We start from the raw sequence: 21,650 nt of genomic DNA on the forward strand, positions 1-21,650 counted from the left end.
GTGTGTGTGTGTGTGTGTGTTATAGTTTTTCTCTGAAGCAATTTATCTCCTCCCAAAAATGTCCTGTTACTTGCATTAGCCACCAAAAACACTGGAAAAATAATGAGTGAAATTAACACTTCCTGCCACAAATATGAAGAAATGTCCACATATATGACTTAATTCTTCACAAGACTGTTTCACTTTTTGCTATGAGCTGGAAACTTTTGTAATGTTACTTTTTTAATGTTACGACACAAATATTTCGCTTCTACAATACATTTCACACATTTTTGGACAGTTTTTGTATCTCCTGTCAAGTTTTAGATGAGCAACTCGTGTAGTATCGTTTCTTCAACGATGATGTGTAATATACCTTAAGAGCTGAAATGAATACGTGAGTATGGCACATTTCAGTCACAAATCATCAATGGATAGAAGGTTCTCTGCTGTATCTGCACTGCAATAATTCAATTTTTCTCTTGTTGCAATGGCAAATATATGAAAAGAAAGTACATCACTATATTCCTTACCTTCTCTTGAATCTGTGGTGCTGGTGGCATACAATACAGTTCTTGAAGCTGCTGTTGTAATGCTGCTATTTCCTGCTGATGGCTCACTGGAGACTGGTATATTGCACTTAAATCAGTATGTCCTAAAGACATAAGATGTGACGGAGGTGGTGGCACCTGTGGTGGTTGTGCTGCTGAAGGTGGCATGGGTGGTGCATGTGTCATCAAACTTCCATGCCCCATGCTGGGATCAAACAGGCCTGGTGGTTGCCCCATCAATACTCCAGATGTTACAGGATCTGGTATTCCTGCTGATGCTCCTTCAATACCTGGAGTGTAATGAGATGACCCACCAGAGTGAATCATGTCACTCATTGCACTAGTGCCTGCATATTGTATGTTGGGAGCTGCCTGATTAAAATCGAAATTTGGAACAGGTGCCTGCTGTGTAACAGGTTCTTGTTGAGCTTGCGGTGGAGGTGCTAACACTGAACTGGAAGTTGAAGTTAACAGTGAAGGTCCATCTGTTGCATCCTTTACATCTATATTTGGCAAATTCTGCAATTCATTTTCTTGTTGCACAGCCTTAACGGAATCCAGTTCTGAAGACTTGTGACTGACTGTGGCACTGACTGGAACAGATGAGGGAATGTGGGAACTGAGATTTTCTCCTCCATTTTGTGCAGTTTCACCCTCTGAGTACTTTTCACTTAGTATCTGAGATGAAGTAGTGAAGTCAGTATGAGATACAGATGTCAAATTGCCAGTCTCATTTGCTGGTATAGATCCACTTGAAATACTTGGAACATTAACTTCTGATGTAACACCACTTACAGTCTTTGGAAGCTCCACTGTTCTAGATTCAGCAGTAGTATGTGGAACATATGTTGACATGCTCTGATTGGACTGTTGGTCTAGCATTCCAATTCCACTACCAATATTTGTGGATGGTCTTAATGGTTGGTGTGGCCACTGCTGAGGTGAGACAGGCATGCGTGGGCCCACAGCTGGAGACAATGGATTTGCTTGTTGTGTGGTGGGATGCTGTGTAGTTGGGTGGGGTAACCTTGGTTGGTAAGTAGGGTAGTCTGTTGAGCCACCACTAACTGGAGGCATAACCATCTGTTCCAATTGCTGTAACGTACTTTGCTGTGAAAACGAAGGAACATTAATGGGAGCAGGAGAAGAGTTTGATGATTTCGGTGTAAGTGCTGTAGCAGGTCGTGGTGAAAGAGTTGGCTGCTGTTGATGGGGATGAGGAGATAGTGTACTCGTTTTTGCTGGCGACATTACAGGACGAGGTGACATCTGTTGTTGCTGAGAGGGTCTCGGGGACATCTGGGGCCTAGGCGACATTTGTGGAGACAGCTGTGGATATGGCGCCCTGTACTGCGGACTCGCACCACCGAGCTGAGTGTGCTGTTTCTGGTTAGCAACACCATACTGAGATGCTGACGACCCTGAACTGACTTCGATACCAATAGGCCGTGGCATTTGGTGTCCAAGAGGATTTGTTGGCTGTCCGTAACCCGGTACACCAGGATGGCCCATCTGTGAGGGACCGCCAGGTAATGCCTGATTATGTGGTTGTAAATGGTTATATGATGAAGCCTGAGAAGCTTGAGAATTATTCAGTTCTAACTGTTGCATCTGTTGCTGATTTGCAGTATACTGTACATGATGTGGCATTCTACTGGACTGTTGGTGTTGTAAGGGATTGTAGTTGCTGTAGGACTGATTTATCGAAGCTGTAGATGACGAACCTGCATAAACAAGATTTTGAGAACCCTGTGAGTAACACTGTTGCTGTTGCCCCATGTTAACACTTGACTGCATTCTCTGTTGAGTCATTGGATAGCCACTAGGTGTCTGAATGTTCTGATGAGGTTGCATCATTGAATTAATCAAATTTTGCTGATTTGAAGAATAAGGCTGTTGAGGTGTGATTTTCTGTTGAGATGCCAGGCTGTCCTGCTGATGTGGGTAGTTCACATGCCGATAACCACCCTGATTAATTTGATTGTAATGCCTCATACCTGCAGGATAACCACCTGGCACATTGCTCCAACCCTGCATACCACTGTCACTAACAGTCATACCTGGACCACTGATACCAGGCTGCTGTTCTATTCCATACAATGCATCAGATGTACAGTATGGTCCATACTGATTCGCAGTTGGTGGCTGGGGATGAGGAGGCCTCCTAATATCGTGCTGTGGTCCCATGTTTCTTACGTGTCCCTGATAACCGGTAACAGCACCAGGAGGACACATTGGTCTCGCTGTTCCATCATAACCAGTCTGATTCTGGTGGAACAAGTTCTGAGATGATGGATCCAGATGATTTGCGGGTGTAAATTCTCCTCCAAATGAAGCCAGTTTCTGAAGCGGTGACTCTTGCTGCATACCCGAAATCTGGTGGCCATAAGGTGGTTGAACATAGCCTTGGCCAGAACCTGGAGCATCGCGTGCTGCATTTGTAACAGATGATGGAGCTGGATCAAAATTATCTGCACCCAGGTCAGCTAATCCATCTAACATTCCGCCGCCGACATCCTCTCCAAACAAATCATATGAATCCATTCTATTACTATAAATCACTTTATGCCTCACTTATCATCATTAACAGAATTGGAATGAGATTCCAATTGACCAACTGATCACTCAGAATGGCTGCCATCTTTTCTTTTCTATTGAGTCCTCTTGAAAAAATAACCTGGAAAAACCAAAGAGAGATCCTTACAACATGAATAAACAAACAATCATGCTATGAGAATTATATACCTGAAAAGAGCATGTTATCCAGCTTTGACAGCAACGATGTATAAAGAACAGAACCCAAGGGGAAAAGCTATACGCTTATGCTTTTCTAAATATCATAATCGCTATAGCTTCACCCGTCAGGTAAAGTCCATCAGCATTCTTTCTGTGGCTCTGGTGTAAAAACAACGCTATTAAGGAATAAGAAGAAAAGATTTTACATAGGCAGATTCAACTTTTGTATCAGTATCAATGAGTTCAGCACAGGATATTGAAGAGACATTGTTGCAACATAGCATTCAAATGGAGAAATTTAAACTACAAAACAGAAAAAAGTTTAGCACACCATATTGTTTGAAGTTCATAAACTAAACCATATATTCTATTTATATGTTAGAAATAAAAATTGTACAAAAAGTAAGTTAAACACTAGTTTACATCTTAACATGCCAAGCAGGACACCTCAACATAAATTCAATAAGCAAAAGCTACAATCATGTATAAGTGACATTAAATCTGCTTAATAATTAGATTTCCATATGGAAATCTAGCAATAAAATACAATTTGTGTACAACTGATCCACATACATCTGAGAATTATAATGATCAAATGAGTAGTGTTCACATCTAAAATTAGTTACCGGGAAACGGCTAACAACTTATTTTTCACTAACATAATTAATCTAAATTAGTAAGATGAATGTGCCATGAACAATGCAGTTAGGAAATTATACTAAAGTTCAAAATCCATGCAGACAAAGTAAACAGTTCTCTCTCCAGAGGTAGTGTTAATATCCATGAAACTAATTATGACTATATAAAATTATGAAGAGGCAGAATTGCTCACCAGTATATACCTTTTGAAGGCAAAATTCTAAGTACTATGAATGGAAACAAGTAAGGCCTAAAAACAATTCTACACTCTGAAACTGGTAAGTCTTCCTCAGGGTGAAAGGGGGATAGGTGGGAAGTTTAGAGAAGCAGAGCAGGTCACCCAAGATCTCAAGATGAGTGAGAGAGTGGTCTACCTTTGTGAAGACGAAGGGAGACAAAGATGAAGAGGACAGGATGAAAGCAAGTACAAATACATTGGAATGCAAGAGCCAGAGATAATGGTTAGGTAAGAATATGAAGTTAAGATTGATAAAGAATAATATTAAAAGCACAGTTAAGAACTAAGCACTTCGATAAAAACGGAGAAAGAGACAGGAACACACACACACACACACACACACACACACACACGCACACCAAACTATATGAATAACACTTGGCTAGACTTTCAGACTAAATCCATCCTGTCGTCCCAAAACTAAAACCACAAACTGGTTCACGTTCCTTTATGATCACTTCATGATCTGAACTCAGTGCCATGACACCCTATTCTCATTCGTCCATAACCTCAACACATTCTCTCCCATCAGCGCCACCTGGTCCTCCTCAACTCAACATGCCCCCTTCCCAAACATTGACCACACTCTAGCGGCTCCATCCATGCCTCTGAGCAAAGTCCACTAATCACCAACATTACCAGCATTCTGACAGCTGCCACGCCTTTCAAAAAACCCATTCCTATACAGCTTTGGTCACCTATGGATGGTATGTCTGCATGAAGACAACTCCCTTGCCCAGTATAATGATACGAAAAGCCTTCGATGGACGGTCACGATCATCACCCCTCCCCCAAAACCTAGTCCACAAACAGATTTCCTACAGCACATACTTCCACTTTCCTACCCCCCCCCCTCCCTCTCTCTCTCTCTCTCTCTCTCTCTCTCTCTCTCTCTCTCTCTCTCTCTCTTTCTCTCCCCCCCCCCCCAAGAATAAGCTGTAAAGGAACCACCTCCCCACCCCATCACCCACTACCACCACAGATTGGAGCAAATGAACCAATTCCTTCACCAAGGCTATGGGTATCTACTATTATTCCCAGAGTGAGGAGCATCCTACCCATTATCCCTCAAAAGTGCCATTCCATCATCCACCCAACCTATGGTACATCACGGTCCATCCCTGTGCCACTTCAACCCCATTGCTAAGATGTCATACACTTGTGAAAGACCCAGGTGAGAGACCTGCCCAATTTCCCCATCCAGTACATACAACTCCAGCCCCATCGCAGGTTAACTGTATTCATCAGAGGCAGGACCATCACTGAAAGCAGCCTTGTCAATTTCTGCAAAGTATTTTCTGTGAGCATGATCACAAACCAGCACCCAAGCAGAATGAATGGCTATCACTAAAATGGGACCAAGAACAGAGTTGACCACCGGTGGCACAAAACACTGTTGAGCACAGCACACTGGAGTTCAATGGCTGCTTTACAACCCATGACATCTGGATCTTTCCGTTCAGCAACAGCTTTTCTGAACTACATAGGTAAGAGTTAACCTTGCAACACATCCATCACTCCCATAATCCTCCTGGTCTTAACGCTTACTAATCCACTGTCCTGACTCCCTCTAACCAACAAGTTTCACCTTTCCCTGTCATCCCCTCCCAATCCACATCATCATCTGCCACACAAACTAAGCTGCTCTGGTGCCTACGTACTGCATGCACAGCCTGTTTATCTCCTATCCCTCGCACCTGCAGTCTCATCCTGCACACCCCCTGCCTCCCTCCAAGTGACTAGCTACCCCCTGCCAAGCTTAATGCTGCCTCTTACTCCCTTTACACACCACACCTGCTGAATTGTATCCTGGCATTGGCTCCAGCCAACATAATGCAGGTTTATGGGGAGGCGGAGCGGTGCATGCACATATTAACTTTACTTTCCACTGTGTTACACACATACAATTATTACCACCACCACCACCACCACCACCACCACCACTTAAATTATAAGAACCTACTAGCATTTGATTTTTCCAGCAGTTGAAATGAAGATTAATAATGACTAAATAGGTAAACACTGCCCAATAGAAATGCGACATAGCAAAAGGAACTGGTTAAGAACTAATTCATCATACTGGAAAAAACTTGTCAATTCAAGTAGTACTTGTAATTAGACAAAGATAGCTCCAATATTTCCTTATAAATAGCCAGCTTACACAAATGTGTGCTTTTAAGATTTTAAAGATATTAAAATAAAAATACCCTTTGATTTTAATATCTGAACACCCAGCAGAGCTCCAGAGATGCGTCATGCTGCCTAAAATGAACAGAAGCTGTCTTAGTTAATATATCAAAGCTTTATTTACAGCCTAGTGAACACTGAAATTTTCACTACACTCAGCCTATAATAAAGGGATTGGTTATATGACAAGTACTAAACATCGGTGTCTAACAACAACACCAACAGTATGGCGCCACAACGAAGAACAGCACACTCATTCTACAATGAGTGAGGGACCAGAGATCTAAAACGGAAACACTACAATTGACAATCCATACATTTAAATGCTGTCCAATACACTGACAGGATCACTCTGAAGTAACTCACTTAAAAGATCTTAGAAGAAATTTTTGTATCTTTGTGAAAATGTGCCTGAACTTAATTTCAACACATACCAACCATACGAAAACATGGCTTGAAATAATGCAGCAGAGAACTGATTATGGGCAATGGTATGGATTGTCAATGCTGGTACAGATTGTTATCGCATCAGCTCAATTGTGCAGTTTCTTTTTTGTTTAAAGGAGTAAACTGATTTTTCAATTTTGCAATGAAGTTATTCATGTAGTATCAAGCCAAAGTGCAGGAATACACTGTGTACACAATAATAGAAAACAATAGCCTATGCATTACATTACTCCATCAAGTTGCAAGATACCAATGAGTAGTGCTAAATGCTGCATCATCACTTTTTACGTATCTATACGACAAACTTGTATTACCATTATTTTTTTCCCCCAAACACTACGACCAAGTGACCTAAAGCTGTTATTTTTCAGCAAACCCCAATCAGCATGTAAAAGTGTATTAAAATTTGTTGATCATTGTGTGTAGTCTCCCCTTGTAAGATACAATGCACTCACAATCCTTGGTGGTACATCACGATAACTGCATGCAGTTAACATTTGTGATAATACAAATGTCAAATGCATCTGTGAATCTTGCCCAACCTATGTCCTCCTGTTACTACATACACCTGTAGAAATGTCTAATGTCCCATATGAAAGATCTGTGCACTCCCACAGGAACAAGCTACCAAATAAACAAATGCTTTTTAAACAATATTCGTGAAAGCATAATAGCAACAACAGTAAACACCACCTGATTATCTCATGTCATGCGTCAAACGGTATCATTTCATTCACAGTGCTGAGTCTACAGGACATTAGTGATTTGAACCAAGGTCTGCTCATAAGGCAATACCACATGCTCAAATTTTTATAGCTAAATTCATATATCTTCAATGTATCCACTACATGTCCTTTCTATTCTAACGTATATAGAAAGAAAAAAAAATATTTTATTTATTTCAAGCTGCAGAAAGCACTTTTAGTACCCATACCCTACATACAACTTATCCACATTACAACTGCAGTCAATGTTAGCTCTCTATACTACTGGGAAGTTTACTATACAAGGAAAACTAATCTGTTTTCTTCTACCGTTACTATAAACTACAAGCAGTCATCGAAAATTAGTCTCATTCACTGATAGGAAAAAAGACGGCAGACATTAACAGAACAAAACGAAAATCCAGTTACGTCAAATAACTATACTGTGACTACATGCTTTGCTCAGGCCTCCACTTCCAACTTTTCTAAAATCTTTATTTCAATACCACAATTATGACAGTTATGAGAAAAGCTTTTCAATCCGTGTTATAACTGTTTCTTCCGAAAACACAGAGGAAGAAAACCTAATCACAATTCCAGATAATTGTAAGTAGACATGCACCATAAAACAAGGCAGATCTTTCTTATTACATACATTTGAAGTTAATGAAGAAAATGTAGCAGAGGATGCCTGTGGTGAGAAAGGGGGATGGGGGGAGATGATCGGAGTGGGTGACAAAATAATTGCTCCTGACGACTGTTGCCAGGTTGTTGTGCCTCTCATATCATCTTTGAAATAGCTGAACAAGCAAGATACACAGGGTTGATTTAGGTATAAACTTCGAAACTCCCAGCACAAATGCATTAGGAAAGAATAGTATTGCACTATACGATTGTAGTAAAGGAACCAATACTTCTAGACACTTCCTGATTGTAGGATTAAATGAAATTTCATAAATTCCTCCTGTCTACATTGCATTCTTCCCATTTCATTGTTAATTGACCTTTCAGAGTACATTACACCAAAACAACATATTTGGCAGCAGCAGGACACATCACTTTTACATTCTCATCTCTTCTTTGACGAGTGTTTTCAAATTCCTTCTACTACACTCTTCAGGGATAGCATTAAGAAGTTAGAATGTCTATAAATCAGGTCAAAATAAATTACAAATATGGCATCTCTATACTGAAGTAATTTTTATAGAACTACTTCCTGCTGCACAAAATACAAACTTAGTGTACCCGCATCACTGTCAGCACAGCACACACTACTTCATGAACAAGGACTGCCAACTGCACATTATTTTTGAAGAGGATTGTACCCCTTTCAAAATCTCATTTACTAAGCTAGCTGATTTTATCACGAATGACAAGGAAGGGCATAAGAGTAAAAGCTTCCACAGCTAATGACAATTTTAATTTAGTCACTCTGAAGAGGACAGCTGAAAAGACAATTTAAATGTTAGTTTCAGTTTCAAAATGGCATTGCCTAATGGCCGAAAGTATTTCATACAATACAAAATGTAACCATATCAGCAGATTTCATAACAAAAAGATGGCTAATTTTCTAAATCTAAAATCGGTCCTGTATTTCAATGGTTTAATAAAAATAATTCTCAAGTTTTTCCTTACAAAGCAATAATAGCTCGACAAATTTGGTGTAAATCAATACACAAATTAAGTATTTGCATACTTAGGAGCATTGCAATTTTTGCCACTATATCATATTCAGCAGGGGAACATCTGTAACTTACAAATGTGTAAGATCTCGAACAAAATAACACATTCTTGGAAAACAAAAACATCCGCATAAATTGATAACTGGAATAATAAGTGCAGTTTACGAGACAGGAAGGAAGCCAGATGCAAGACATTACTGCATACTACAAGTCCTCCCTCATCCCCAATGAATCCTCCCTGAAAGATTTGTTAATAGCCTTAATATCAATGCAGTTTTAAATATACATAGGTACTTTTATGAATAGTCTCCTATCAAGAAAAGTGTTGGGGGAGGGGGGGGGGGGGGAATAAATAAATAAATACTATATTAATCTGAATTTCTTATTAATCTAAGATGTTGCTACACCAAAAAAGAGATATAAGTACAAAAAATGACAATTAGATTAATGAAAATCTTACTGTAAATGTAATAAGTGATGTATGCACACGTAAAACAGTACAGTATATGAAAAATTGGGAGTATGAGGTCATATTATGAATGACAACAGGTACATCAATGCTTACATCAAAGACCTGGACATGTAATGCTCCAATGTTATTTATAAATTTTTGAAGAGCTTGAGCCTACTACTTAAAATTCATTTGTAAACAGAGATGATAAATCATAAAATTTGGAGCTGCTGAACATAGAATTCAGAGAGGAAGAGAGAACCCGTGACGGAGGTATAGCTCCGTAAGATATGTTGGTAAATAATAGACATGTACAAAAATAACAAGATAAATTTATTGTATCGTCTGTAGAGAAGATTATAAAGAAGTATTCCCAAGACAATACGTAATTTAAAAGAAAATCTTTATCCAAAACGAAAAAATGAAGATGTACAGTAACAAGATGAAAATTCTACAACATAAGGAGGCTAAAGCTAAACAAATGCACAGAAAGATGTTATTAACTCTCCAATAATACATACTATGAAAAGTCTTCACTCGTTTAAATAGTGACTAATTAAACCAAACAGCACATTCTTTTGTTGTTCTAGGTTGCTAATATTTTAAACATGTTTATTATTCAGTTATTTGCTGACTGAATAAGCAGTTTTTTTTTCTAGGGATAAAGACCAAATCTAACTCCAAATACACCGCAGGAGGCACATTTCGACATTTCTTTATTAAATTTGTCATATTATATTAATGATATTGTGTGTGTGTGTGTGTGTGTGTGTGTGTGTGTGTGTGTGTGTGTGTGTGTGTGTGTGTGTCCTCCCTCCCCCCTCTCTGCTTTATGAGGTAACATACAGCCGGAGTCTATCTTTACTTAATATTCACCTCAGAAATAATATTGTTTTTCAAAAGAATCTGCAATTTTGTAACTGATCAACTATAAAGGGTGGTTATAATTAAACTTTTGCTACTTGAGATGGCCTCCATGAAAACAAGCAATTGTAGGACAATGAAATGTTCTGGTAATAATTTTAAGGATACGCAGAAGGGAAGTAACTAATAAACCATTGGAAGAAACACGTTTTCATTTCCACATAAGAGGGTAATATTTGATCACAGCACACCCTGTGTAGGTTCCAGGTTACAAATGTTGCTAAATGTCATGACCGTATGCATCCACAACAATCTGGAATATCACTACACAAACTATTTTACAACTGTTCACAGCACTTTTCGAACAGGGAAATATGGAATGTTCAGCTTGTCCAATGCTTGAAGATCACACATTGCTCAGACATGACAAAAGCAACTTCAACAATTCGCAGTACAATTGGTCATCAGCCTCTACCAGGAACAATTTTCGAATCGACAGTTAATTTGAACTTCCGAATTATATTTTTCAACCCCGGTGTATCAATAGTCACAAAGAGCACCCACACTACCACTGCTGTTTTGAGCAAACAGCTTCAACCTAAAGGCAAATCACGTCACTAACACATTACTGACAACATAAATCTTGCAGCAAGCAGTCTGAATATCATTCCTATAAAGACTGGTATCCATAAGGTAAATAGTTTTCCATTTACACTGGCTTACGTAGCGAAAGTTTGATTATAACCACCCTATCTTTATACTGGCAGGAGCTACAGACTGTTTCATAATAGGAACAGAAGGAAAGGACAACTTTCCTAACTCAGAAAAGAATCTGCCTGAAAGCTAGTGAAGTTTTCAGATTTGTTTACGTGCCTGTTGATGACTTAAAGACTCCACTGTTCAAAACAGTGAATGTTAAGTTTATACCCAAATTATTTACATCCTGCCACAAATATCCATATCATATTCATAACCAAAAAATAATAATAATTTCAATGTGGGTTATGGGCTTCCATGTGCAAGACAAATATTTATTTCTAAAGGAATTTTTTTTTATCGTAGGGTATTATTTACATTTATTTTTAATTACAAATGCAGCGGACAGGCACCTCAATAAGTCCTTTTGCCTAGTGGCACTAAATCATATCTGATTTAATACATCCATTAATTACACAAACCAAATTGTTAAGACACCTAAGTGCCTTTGCTATTTAATATTTTGTCTTATTAATGCTGCCTATAGCAAAAGGGTTATTGTGGGAAGGGGAAATCTTCTAGGAGTTCTGGAGTGGGTTTCGAGTGGTCAAGTTTTATTTAAATGCTACACTGCCACTTTTAACAAGGACATGCTGGAAATTAATGTCTCCATTTTTTTTTATGTGGAGACACTTAAAGCTTTTTACATAAAACAATCACTGTTAACATTCTACATCTTTATTCTTCATGTCTACCTATCCGCAGCCCCCCTGACACTTAAAGACTGCGGACTGTAGCATGTAACATGGCAATGTGTAAAATAACTGTCAGTGCATGAGAAACAGTGTGCCATTATCAAGTTTCAAATTCAAATAGTTCATCCACACATGAAGAATGCTCTCCTTCAGTGTGATAATGCCAGACCACACGTGAGTACTGGGAAATCTGCAACAAACCAACATCTTGGGTTCAATGTTATCAATCATCCTCCATACAGTCCCGACTTGAGCCTATCGGATTTTCGTGTTTTCAAAACTTAAAGGACACCTTCGAGGACTTCACTTTATCACTAACAAAGTGGTGAAAACCAAGATGAGGTTATGCTTCTCTACATTTATATCGGTTCCCTTACAAAAATAAATGTCTCACCATATTCCATAACACAGAACTAATCTAGCGGAATACATGTCCATTAACACTTGCATTAAGGTAATATTTATTCAAAATTATGGATTATTGGACATTCTTTATTAGATTATCCTGTGCACTCAAAGCGAAGGAAGTGTGAAGAACATTATCAATCAAGAACAGAGCTAAAGCTGAACATCAGCTAGTCAAAAGTGCCACATTATTTGGCAAAATGTATTAACAACATTATTCAATTTTGTGTTTACGAGTTTGGTTCACTTTTACTACAGACTTGTGAAACTGCATTGATGAAAACAGTACATGAAAGAACAAAATGATGCTAACAAAATGACACTGACGTAATGTTAAAGGAAAAGATAGAGTTGAACATCTTATTCGCATCTACAAAAACACTCTGCAAGCCACTGGACCATGATCAGTGGATGGAGGAGCAGCATCAGCTGAGAGGACAGGAGCAAGCATCAGTTGTGCATTGAGTGAAACACCCCAGTATTTATCCAGAGAGATTTATGGAACTCATTGAATCCCTTATTCACTATATTTGGATGAATACTGGAACCCTGCTACTGTGCAATACAATTTATGTCAATCAATTAACACTCTCAATCAGTAGGACGTCATAGTTCCAACAGTTGACAAGGTTATAGGCAAACTAAAAATGTTTTAGAAGAAGAAACAATTTTTGAAATAAATAACAGTGTTTGGTACTACAATAAAACCTGTAAAGTTAGACAATCGTCCTTACTTGCAATCTGAAACAAGCACATATAATCAAAAGCACAACTAAGAAGCAAATTACCTTAAAATACTGTATACGAGCACACTCAGCTCAGAAAAGTGAGATACCTCACAAAGATCTGATGCACTCAGGAGCCATGACAGTCAAATATCAGAAAGATATTTATCCAAATCATACAAAGAAAATGAATAAAGCGAACATCCCTGAAAGGAATTATGAAAGTGAGAATAAAGAAGCTGTCACAGCTAATTTATGTTTACCATTAAATGCAGGAGAAAATAACAAATTATGCCACACAAATACTATTACACATTTCGCAAGGGTGAGTTGCAGCAGGTAAACCATGAGACGATACATTTACATGACTACTCAGCAATTCACACAGCAGTGCCTGGAAGAGGGTTCATGAACCCAGCTTGAGACCACTCTTCCAACAAATACTTAAGTAATTCTGTGCCAACTCCAATTTCTCTTATTTTATTATTTTATTCTCCCTATGTAGATGAATGACAGCAAAATATTTCCACATTCGGAGTAGTAAGTTGCAACTTGCTGCAACACGAAATCTTTGTTTTAACAATCAAGGGAAATGTAGATTACTACTTACTGTAAAAATGGCACCGAGTTGCATACAGACACAATGAAAAGAAACTTACACTTCAGCCCTTGGCCAAAGACTTCAACAAAAAAAAGAGGGGACCCCCTACACACACACACACACACACACACACACACACACACACACACACACACACACACACACAGTTTGGAAGGCTGTGAATAGGCAAAGAAAAGAAGACGAAGTATGAATACCGAGAATAATGCTAAGGAGAATAGGGGTAGTGAGAATAGTAACAAAGCAAAACATACAGGGTTGTGGGATGGAAGAAAGGCTCTCAGGCAAAAATAAACAACTGCAGCAAAGTGGGCGTGAGGTCTGCTTGCTTGGGTGAGTGACTGAAAAGAGAGTGCGTGCGTGCCTGCAACTCAACATGTTACCTTTACAGTTAGTAACAATCTATCTTTTCCTTGGCTGTTGATATTCCAATCTAGAATTTCCATTGTTTGACATTGTTTTAATAATTGCCACCCAACTTATATATCAGATCCATGACCATCTCTCCCCTATTTCACAATAACACAAAATCAGCCACTTTTCTTAGGATTTTTTCAATGTCCTCTGTCAATCCTATCTGGTAAGAACTCCACAATGCACAACAATACTGTAGAATAGGACGAACAAATATAGTGGAACCCGCCTATTTAGTAAATATGCTGCGTCTTGCATGCATTCTGTCAATACAACACAGCCTCACATTTGCCTTACCCACAACATTCTTTATGTGACTGTTCCAACTGAAGTTGTTCATCATTGTAAGCCCTACAAATTTAGTAGAATTTACAGCCTTAAGGTTTGTGCGATTTATCATGTAACTGAAATTTAGCAGATTCCATATTCATACTTTTCATTATTTATAGTTAATTGCCACTTTTCGCACCATACAGATTCCTTATCTAAATTAATTTGCAATTAGATTCGATATTCTAATGATTTACTACACAGTAATAGACAGCGTCATCTGCAAACACTAAGAGGGCTGTTCAAGTTGAACCTTAAATCATTTATATAGATTGGGAACAGCAGACATCCTATACCAGTTCTTTAGGGAATGTCATATCACTACTCTATTTTGCGTTGATTACTACGCAGTGATATTTCTGATAGGTAATCATTAATCCAGCCACACAACTGAGATGATAATCCAAAGGTCCTTGGTTTAATTACAAGCTGCTTGTGAGGAATGATGTCAAAAGCCTTCTGTAAATCTAGATATATGGAATTGATTTACAATCCCCTTCCATAGTATTCATTACCTTGTGAGAATAAAGAGGTAATTGTTTCAGAAGAATGAGATTTTCTGGACCCAAGCCGACTGTGTCAATAGGTAGTTTTCTTTAAGGTAATTCATAGTGTTAGAGCACTGTATACATTCCAAAATCCTACTGCGAACTGATGGAGTGGACTATTCCTATTTCCTCTCTTGGGCACTGGAGTGACCTGTGCAACTTTTCCATCTGTAAATATATATGCTTGTAGAGTGAACAACTGCTAAGTATAAGGCATACTCTGAAAGAAACCTGATTGGTATACAATATGGACTGGAAGAATTGCCTTTATTATGTGGTTTAAATTGCTTAGCTAAACTAAGGATATTGACTTCTAAGTTTCTTATGTTTGCAGCAGCCCCTTTATTCAATTTCTAGAATACCTACTTTATCAGCTTTGGAAAACGAATTTAAGACAACCACATTCAGTAACTCCACTTTGGTGATATTATGAACATTGTATGATAGAACTTCCAAAAAGAAGATAGACCTAGATTTAGAGGAAGTTTAATAAGAGAGTAGTAACAACAAGACAAGAGTAACTCTTGAGTATACTAACAAAATACTTAAGTAAATGGTCTCAACATATAACCAAAGTGCTAATTTATGTGAATTGGAGAGAAAAAGAAGCAAATGAAAAAAAATTACTATCACTGCTACAGTCAGTAGTAACGGTAGAAATAGTAATCTTCATATGAGAACTATTACCATAAAAAATCTACATAATTATTTCATGTATTCACCACAGGGAATGAAATAGGTGCTGCAATAAAATTCATGTTAAACATCAAAAAATGCGGATTAGATGCTTTCATCTGCTATTTAATAGTGACAAATATTATGGACGTAGTACCAACTGATGCACTTGTTTGCATGATCCCAACCCTTAAAAAATTTGACAAGATAACGAAACTTGACAGATCATATGGCATATAAAAAAGGATTGAAAAATTGTCAAATAGATCTAGTACACCCAACAACGGCAAACATAAAATGCATGTTCAGGTGCTGATTGATAAGATAGCTACAGATACTGAATCTAAGAATGCACTTTATATCAATAACTTACAGGCTAAAGAACCAACCAAAAGAAGTGGTACAATCAAAAAGGTGAAAATAATTTTAGATACATGGGAAAAAAATCTATATCTCTGCTAGGCAGCACAGAATCTGTGAAACCTAGAAACCAGTGCAACATGCAAAACAGAGAGGGTGCGTTCCAATGACATCTTGAGAACTTAACGGCACAAGTCTTCAGTGAGCTCGGATATTCAGATACTTATGGTATCTCCTGTAAAGAGAAAGAAAGAGAGAGAATTGATGGAATCATTGAACTGTTGTCTCTTGTAACTGAAAAATATCATTCCAGTTCTGAATTCCCAGATTTCCTAAAACCAGCAGGTACACTATCATTTCACAATATAGGAGACGTAAGTGAAGTCTAAAGGTACAGGTGTACCTGCATAAACCCAGTGCTGGCTGAAGCAATGGAAGCTACAATGAAAAAAAAAAAAAAAAAAAAGTGTAACCTAGTATGAGGACAATTAACTTCTTTCAAAAGATCAATCAAGTTTTTGAAGAAAGAGTCTACACAGTAGGTGTTAGTTAAAGTCTTGCATAATTAGGAGAGTTGCTCTGCAACTGTCTAATATTATCTAATCAAGTGACGCAAAGTCATACCAGTCTTAGGCAACGAAGTTGCAACACAATGAACCATACAGCAGCTCTAGTTTCTGATATCTGTTGATGATCAAAGTTTAAATGGATACATTTTATGTACATGCAGATGACAACATTGTTCACTAATAGAAAGAGTGACACACAGGCTGTACAACAGGCAGATGCTCTGTTCACTGAGGTCCAGCAGAGGTTTAATGAAAATAATTTCAAAATAACTGAGAAACAAAACAATGGATGACACATCCCGTCCATGATACTGGATAATGATGGAGCTGGTTAAACTTCGGGTTTCTTCGGAAATATTAAATTGGAAAGAATGTGATAGAGTACAGAATATATGCATGGTTCAATTTGGGGTATTTCACTCATAAGTCCATGATGCAAAGTCTTCCGTACCTTCACTGTACGTAAATGAGTAATTGGGTGTGTCATTTATTATTGTTATACTCGAGTGTATATTTCAAATAGTGCACAGGTTTGCATTCTTTGTGTAGGATATCATACGTTAGTGCAGATATTTGTGTTTTATTGTTATTGTCAGCGTGCAGAAGTTGGGAGTTCACCAGAAACCGATGTTACATCACAGCAAGTACATCACTGAGTTTCCAACACCGCACGACACCGAAGAAACACCTCAACGAAAATACGATCAACAATCACGGACAGATATATATATATACTCAAAAAAAGAATGTACCAATATAAATGAGAAGCAATTAATTTTGTCTGATTTGTACTCATTATCCAAGCTGCAAATATGTTTGCAAATGCTCATGCAACAAATTCAAACTGTTAAAGCATTCAGAGGAAATTCTTTGGAAGTAGTTAGAAGAAAATGACACTAATAGTTTACTGCAATGGAATACATTTCAAGAATAACTTTTTCACAATTTTGACAGCCAGAACCCTCTCAATAGCACATTGTACATGTGTGCATAAACCTTCATGAGTAATTTACCTTGTGAGGAAATTAAAAAAACATTATAACAGAACAGTAGGCCTACCAGCTAACAGTTTACTACACATTATTCCACAACCACATTACATCAGCTATGAAAACTCTGCAAGATGCAGAAATGATTCTGCTGCTACAGAAGAAATAAGGAAGGATCATTACTTCCAGTGAACATGGATCCTTATAAACCTATCCTGCTGGACTAGCATTTAAAACAGTTTACGGCCAATGTGTGTTCCATTGTTTCATTCATGTAAATCTAAACCATGATAAACATGCAAGACACATCAAATTCACCATTAAAACATCTGCAATCAAGACAGTCTACGACACACACAAGATAGTTTTCCTACCACGGCCATGACAAAGTTTAGTGCACTACCAAACAGAATTTAATCACTAATAGAAGTACTCAAGGCACAATTGCTGAGTACCCTAATCTGAAATAATATTCATTAAATTCTGTGGATTAATTTAGGAAATGGGGAGAGTTACGGCAAAGTTGTCCAAACCCGTGGTTCTGGGTGACTTTTCCATAATTCTCCCCATTTTCTAAAAGTTGCCAGTCCTCTTCCTTCATACCCTATTCTTCCCCTTTAACCCTTCCGGCAGGTGGAGGAGTCACTAGAACTGAAAGCTTCCATGTCTCCCTAACCTTTGTGTGGGTTTTCTCCAGCCTCTGTTCACTGAGTAGATTTTATTTATCCATCCAATTATACCACATTTTCGAAAATTGATCATTTTTGTTGCTAACTTGCAACTAAGTGCTACGAGCAGGAACATTCACATAGTACTCAATGTTAGTATAATGTCCATTTCACTGCTGTTGTATTATTGTAGATTAACTAAAAGCAGCCAATCCAATCTGAACTGGTTACCACATAACATTAGTAAGTCTAATTTGTTATACAGGCAATAAAGGTGACCAATTTTGAAAAGAATCAGAATCACTGTAGTTTATTGGGCATGGAATACAATTTCAATAGCAGTTTGTACCTCTCTTCCATTACAATATTCCAAAACTACAAATACCAATCATTTAATGAAAGGATTTCAATAGCAGGAGATGTGATGGTCATTTGATTGTTTTACAGACTGATTCAGAGAACTTTTCCTCCATTTAATTACTACAAAGACCCTACTCTAAATAAGCTACAAAGATGATACTCTACTGGTGCCATTCTGAACTTACCAGCAGAAACATTTAATATTAATGAATATGGTCACAAAACCACCTATAAAATTAATAAATCTTATATTTAGGGCATTTGAAATGACCACTTTATTGACAATCCAGAAAGTAACCAGAAGAGTAAAAATGAACTAGAATACTTTTGGTCAAGCAGGCCATATGTAAAAAATGGGAAATTGATAACCAGTGTCTATTATCAGTTTTGAGTTACAGCACTCAGCATGGACTTCTACTGCAGAAACAACGATGGACCAATGAATACAAGTGATAATCCTATTGATAATTAGTAGGAGACAGGAAAACAAATGGAGCCAAACCAGAAATAGATAGGATTATAACGCATTATCTACATCACTGAAAATGGAATGGAAGTGTGCATGTCCTGCAGCCAAGTAAATGACTATTAGATGGACTAAGAAATTACATGACTGGATCCCAAGACAAGAAAGAATGACCTAACAGAAGTTGGGTAGAAGATATTAGAAAACATTGAGGAGTAACATTGGGAAAAAAAAACACCAAACACTTTGTCTGTAAAATCCTACCCACCAAAAGAATTAGTACCTCTTGCTTCCACAGACTCAACATAGTTTCAATTTTTATAATGCCAAAAGCCTAAACCAAAGACATAGATGTCAAGATGATTCCTAGTAACAAAGCTCTTTATTAGAAGTATTGCACGATAAACAGAAATGGAAATTCACATGCAGAGGCACACATACAGGACATATCAAAACAACAGGCCAAAATCACAGGACAACTGTGCAATCCCATCATCTAACAGAAAAATATGAAAGCTTATGACTAAAGAACTAATTAGTAAATAGAATAAATTTACTCAAACTAAAAATCCCTTTGGATTAAAAATGGCGAGAATGTCCTAAATGGAGTTCTAAAGACAACATTCTGAGAACAAATCTTAGAAGTATTATTGAGGTAAACTAATAAAAAATAAAATTTTCGTGCAGTTTCACAAAACATGAACAGCATGCGACTACACAAGAGAGCACTTTCACCTAAACCTAAACGTATTTCCACACATACAGGTACCACAGAATATTCTTAATACAAAAATACTCCCCGAACCCCACATATAATAATGAGGCCTACAACTGATTTCTCATCTTACTATAGATATTACCCACAACAGCAACTTTAAATGCAATATGATACTACCACTAGCGAAATAACAGTACACCTGTTTAAGGTAAAATCATACTTCCAAGAATGTACCAACTATATTGAATGAAAGTCTTTAAAATATGTAAAAACTATTCGCAAATTTCCCAGGTAAACGAGAAAATATGTAATATGAGCTCCTGGGTGCTTACAATGGACAGATCGAATTGCAAAATTGTGTAACCTGATGCTTATATTACTGTCTCACCCCATCAATCCAGTACGGCGTTAAGCCACAAGATGCAATACTGTACAATTTTAAGTTTCTCAAACTGAAGGAGCCTGCTGAAGGAAGTGCTAACCCAAAACTGCATATTTTGAATTACTGAAGATTGTTTTGTTTATATGAATACAAAAACATATCAACAACGTGTCTTCACAGCCGAAAAAAATTTCTAGCAGTACATAAAGAACTGGTTGGCTGTACTTGTTAACAGCGTATAGCACTTTGGAAAGAACGGGTTATGCTATCAGGCTAATTCTTACTAACCAAAGGGTTAGCGCTTTCTGTGGCTGACACCTTCAGCTGATTCTACACAAAAGTAATAAATTATCACCGACACTTACAAAAAATAGACAAATAGAAATTTACTATATAACTTTAACTATTTAATAACAGAACTGTTAAGGTACGTTTAACACATTTGACATGTAAACATCACTTACATTTTTGCAATGTTCGTTACAGAAAGTGACTCCGAACTCTCAAACGTCCTTTTCTCAAAAAAACTCATTTTGTTCAATATTTCGTGACGTAGCTCAAGAGAGACGCACCAACACTAACGCTATACCACCCGGGATGTGGCTGTAACAAACACACAACGGAAGCTTTATTCAAAACAAGTCGTTCATAAACAAAACTCGCTGGTATGAGCGAAAAGCTTGACAACTTACTAGCTTAAAACATTTATAACCGAGATGCGAATCAAAAGATGGAGTCAGGTTAGCGTCCGTCCACGACCTGACGGTAACTATCATAATTCTTGACAAGAGATAAGAAAAAAAAGATTCCGACCAACGCCAACATGACAGCCGGGCACTCACAAACACTTTATGTTCACTACCTGCATCTCGAACACGCACTACGCACTTGATGGGGTGAGTAACTTCTCACCTAACGGAGCACATCGATTTCGCTTAAAATTTACACTTGCAACACAAGCACTCCAGATTAGGGAACAATGAACTTTGTGAACGCCATTCGAAGTGTCCTCTTTCGGCTTGGGTGCCTTGATACGCTCAATACTTCCTGTGTCACAAACTCGGTCGGAATCAGAACAGAACCATTCCTCCGCCATGGATAACTACAGGCCCTTCCGGTAAAGGAACAAATGACAGCTTACCACAATATAATGCATTTTACACTGGTGCCCAATCCCAAACATCCTCAAATTCCTCTTCCATTCCACATATCAGTCGCTATCGCGTAAAATAACGAGAATAGCTTATAAGACCAGTGATCTAATTGGTTAGAATAATACCCACCGTCCTTACTCGTCGTGAAAATACAACCAATCAGGTGGTATCTTATATGGCGTCATTAGAAATGTGGATTCTCGACCAGCCAATGGGAAAACAGCACCGAGTTGAGAGCCCGTATAACATTTCTTTCAACAGAATGTCAAAATACATACACATTCCTGCGCTGTATGCATCTGAAGTCTTCTTACACATTCGAATCAACGGTAAGCAGTG

At 37.8% G+C, this 21,650-nt stretch overlaps 1 protein-coding gene across 1 annotated transcript in view; it reads right to left on the reverse strand.

Annotated features, from left to right (window-relative positions):
* The window catches only part of LOC126457232 (chromodomain-helicase-DNA-binding protein 7-like), a 311,277-nt gene extending 289,905 nt beyond the window's left edge, over positions 1-21,372 (reverse strand). The window contains exons 1-3 of the mRNA XM_050093361.1: positions 20,850-21,372; positions 20,622-20,760; positions 513-3,207 (exon numbers count right to left, since the gene is read on the reverse strand). Coding sequence (XP_049949318.1) covers positions 513-3,074 — 2,562 coding nt within the window. The 5' untranslated portion in view covers positions 3,075-3,207; positions 20,622-20,760; positions 20,850-21,372. The remainder of the gene's footprint in view (positions 1-512; positions 3,208-20,621; positions 20,761-20,849) is intronic.
* Positions 21,373-21,650: the final 278 nt, after the last annotated feature.

This window comes from Schistocerca serialis, chromosome 2, assembly GCF_023864345.2.
Source record: "Schistocerca serialis cubense isolate TAMUIC-IGC-003099 chromosome 2, iqSchSeri2.2, whole genome shotgun sequence".
In the NCBI taxonomy this organism is placed as follows: domain Eukaryota; kingdom Metazoa; phylum Arthropoda; class Insecta; order Orthoptera; family Acrididae; genus Schistocerca; species Schistocerca serialis.